The following is a 2,161-nucleotide window of genomic DNA, read 5'->3' as shown; positions in this document are numbered from 1 at the left end:
GCGACTTCATGACCTTGCTTCTCCTCTCTGCATTTCTATATAATAATGTTTCTTTTGTTTTTTAGATGAATTTGCTGTCGAATCGTGTACTATTTTAATGGTCTGATTTATTAAAATCCCAGCAATTTCAATACTTGCATGCCTTATACATGTTAACGAACTTTGTTGAATTGAGTTAAGCATGACAAGATCATGTCTTATAGAAGCTTGTTGGCCCAACCACTCCCCTGTACAGGGCTTCATGGAACAGATCATTTATTGTTGGTGTTCTTCTGTAATCTATGCACATTTGGTGTACTTATGATTCTTTTTGGCTTAATCTTTTTGGTTTTTAACTGATTTAAGCTGTTGTAGTTCAATTAGAATGTCCTCTCTGGATTTGAATTATTGCCATGCCTGTCCATGATTGAGCAAGGGGCGTCCCAATATGCATGCAGAATAAAAATAGTTCTCATTAAAAACCATTGAATGATTTATGTACATGCCTATCTGCATAGATATCTCCAATTACAATTTGTCTAATGGCTTTATAATTTTTGGATAATTGATTCGGTGTTTCAATAAACTGAAGGTATTGCTTTATCATGTCTCTTTTGTTTCACTTGAGATTACGTGAACCAATTTAAAACCCTATTTCCATCCTCAGGCATGAGCTTTTGCTATTTGAAGCTCTCCGTGAAGGTTTGGAGGAAGAGATGGACAGAGATCCACGTGTCTGTGTAATGGGCGAAGATGTGGGCCATTATGGAGGTTCATACAAAGTGACCAAGGGCTTGGCCACCAAGTTCGGTGATCTCAGGGTTCTTGACACACCCATTGCTGAAAACTCCTTCACTGGCATGGCCATAGGAGCTGCCATGACCGGCCTGCGTCCCATAGTTGAGGGAATGAACATGGGTTTTCTCCTTCTGGCTTTTAATCAGATCTCGAACAACTGTGGCATGCTTCACTACACATCTGGTGGGCAGTTTAAGATACCAGTAGTCATCCGTGGACCTGGTGGAGTTGGTCGACAACTTGGAGCGGAGCACTCACAACGCCTTGAGTCGTACTTCCAGTCGATTCCTGGGATTCAAATGGTAGCTTGCTCGACCCCTTACAATGCCAAGGGGTTGATGAAGGCTGCTATAAGGAGTGAGAATCCCGTGATTCTCTTTGAGCATGTTTTACTCTACAATCTAAAAGAGAGGATTCCAGATGAAGAGTATGTATTGAATCTTGAGGAAGCTGAGATGGTCAGACCGGGTGAGCATGTTACCATTCTGACGTACTCCAGAATGAGGTATCACGTCATGCAGGCTGCAAAGACTCTGGTCAACAAAGGATACGACCCAGAAGTCATCGATATCAGATCGCTGAAGCCATTTGATCTTTACACAATTGGGAATTCAGTGAAAAAGACTCATCGTGTGCTCATTGTGGAGGAATGCATGAGAACTGGAGGTATTGGCGCCAGCTTGACGGCATCCATTAATGAAAATTTCCATGATTATTTGGATGCCCCGATTGTGTGCTTGTCGTCACAGGACGTACCAACTCCATATGCGGGAGTTCTGGAAGAATGGACAGTGGTTCAACCTGCACAGATTGTGGCTGCAGTGGAGCAGCTTTGCCAGTAGTCCCAGCGAGTTGAGTTATGTTTGGGTAAAATAGCAAACATAAGATTCTATTTAGGTATGTATTAAAATTGCAAATCAAATAATGTGGTTTGCAGCTTCATTTGGATGGTGGTATTGCCAAATTTTGTAAGAAATTTTAGGTTTGTTGAAGTTGTGGTTGCTCTGTAATTTCTTTTTCTCTTGTCATAACTGGTGTTTTCGTTTGAGACTGATGAACTAGTTGAATTGTTGGTTGTTTTTACCATGAAAGAGAGGTCAAATATACCTAACAAAAGAATAAGCGGGGCCGGTCCTTGCCGACACAGGACACTATGAAGAAGTTGTTAGAAAAGATGGAAGTTTTGGTGATGCTTACAGAAAATTAGATGAAACCAGTTGTTAGCGCTTTAAGCCCATTTTGACATGGCAATTGGACTTGCGTGTGATTTCTGTATGTACATGATTAACATTCGCTTACTTACCTTGCTGTTGATAAAATAGTCAGAGGGATTGGGTATTGTTGACAGCTCATTATTTACACATGGAAATTTGTAATTTAATTT

General features: G+C 40.8%; 1 protein-coding gene across 1 annotated transcript; it reads left to right on the top strand.

The window, feature by feature from the left end:
- Positions 1–16: 16 nt before the first annotated feature.
- On the top strand, positions 17–1,868 carry LOC105155251 (pyruvate dehydrogenase E1 component subunit beta-3, chloroplastic). Its single transcript, XM_011071122.2, has one exon. The coding sequence runs from the start codon at positions 696–698 to the stop codon at positions 1,617–1,619; it is 924 nt and encodes a 307-aa protein (XP_011069424.2). The 5' UTR covers positions 17–695; the 3' UTR covers positions 1,620–1,868.
- The last annotated feature ends 293 nt before the right edge of the window (positions 1,869–2,161 follow it).

Source organism: Sesamum indicum, unplaced genomic scaffold (assembly GCF_000512975.1).
Source record: "Sesamum indicum cultivar Zhongzhi No. 13 unplaced genomic scaffold, S_indicum_v1.0 C00928, whole genome shotgun sequence".
Lineage (NCBI taxonomy): Eukaryota > Viridiplantae > Streptophyta > Magnoliopsida > Lamiales > Pedaliaceae > Sesamum > Sesamum indicum.
The sequence above is the reverse complement of the archived record's forward strand: the minus strand, read 5'-3'. Positions and strand labels throughout refer to the sequence as shown.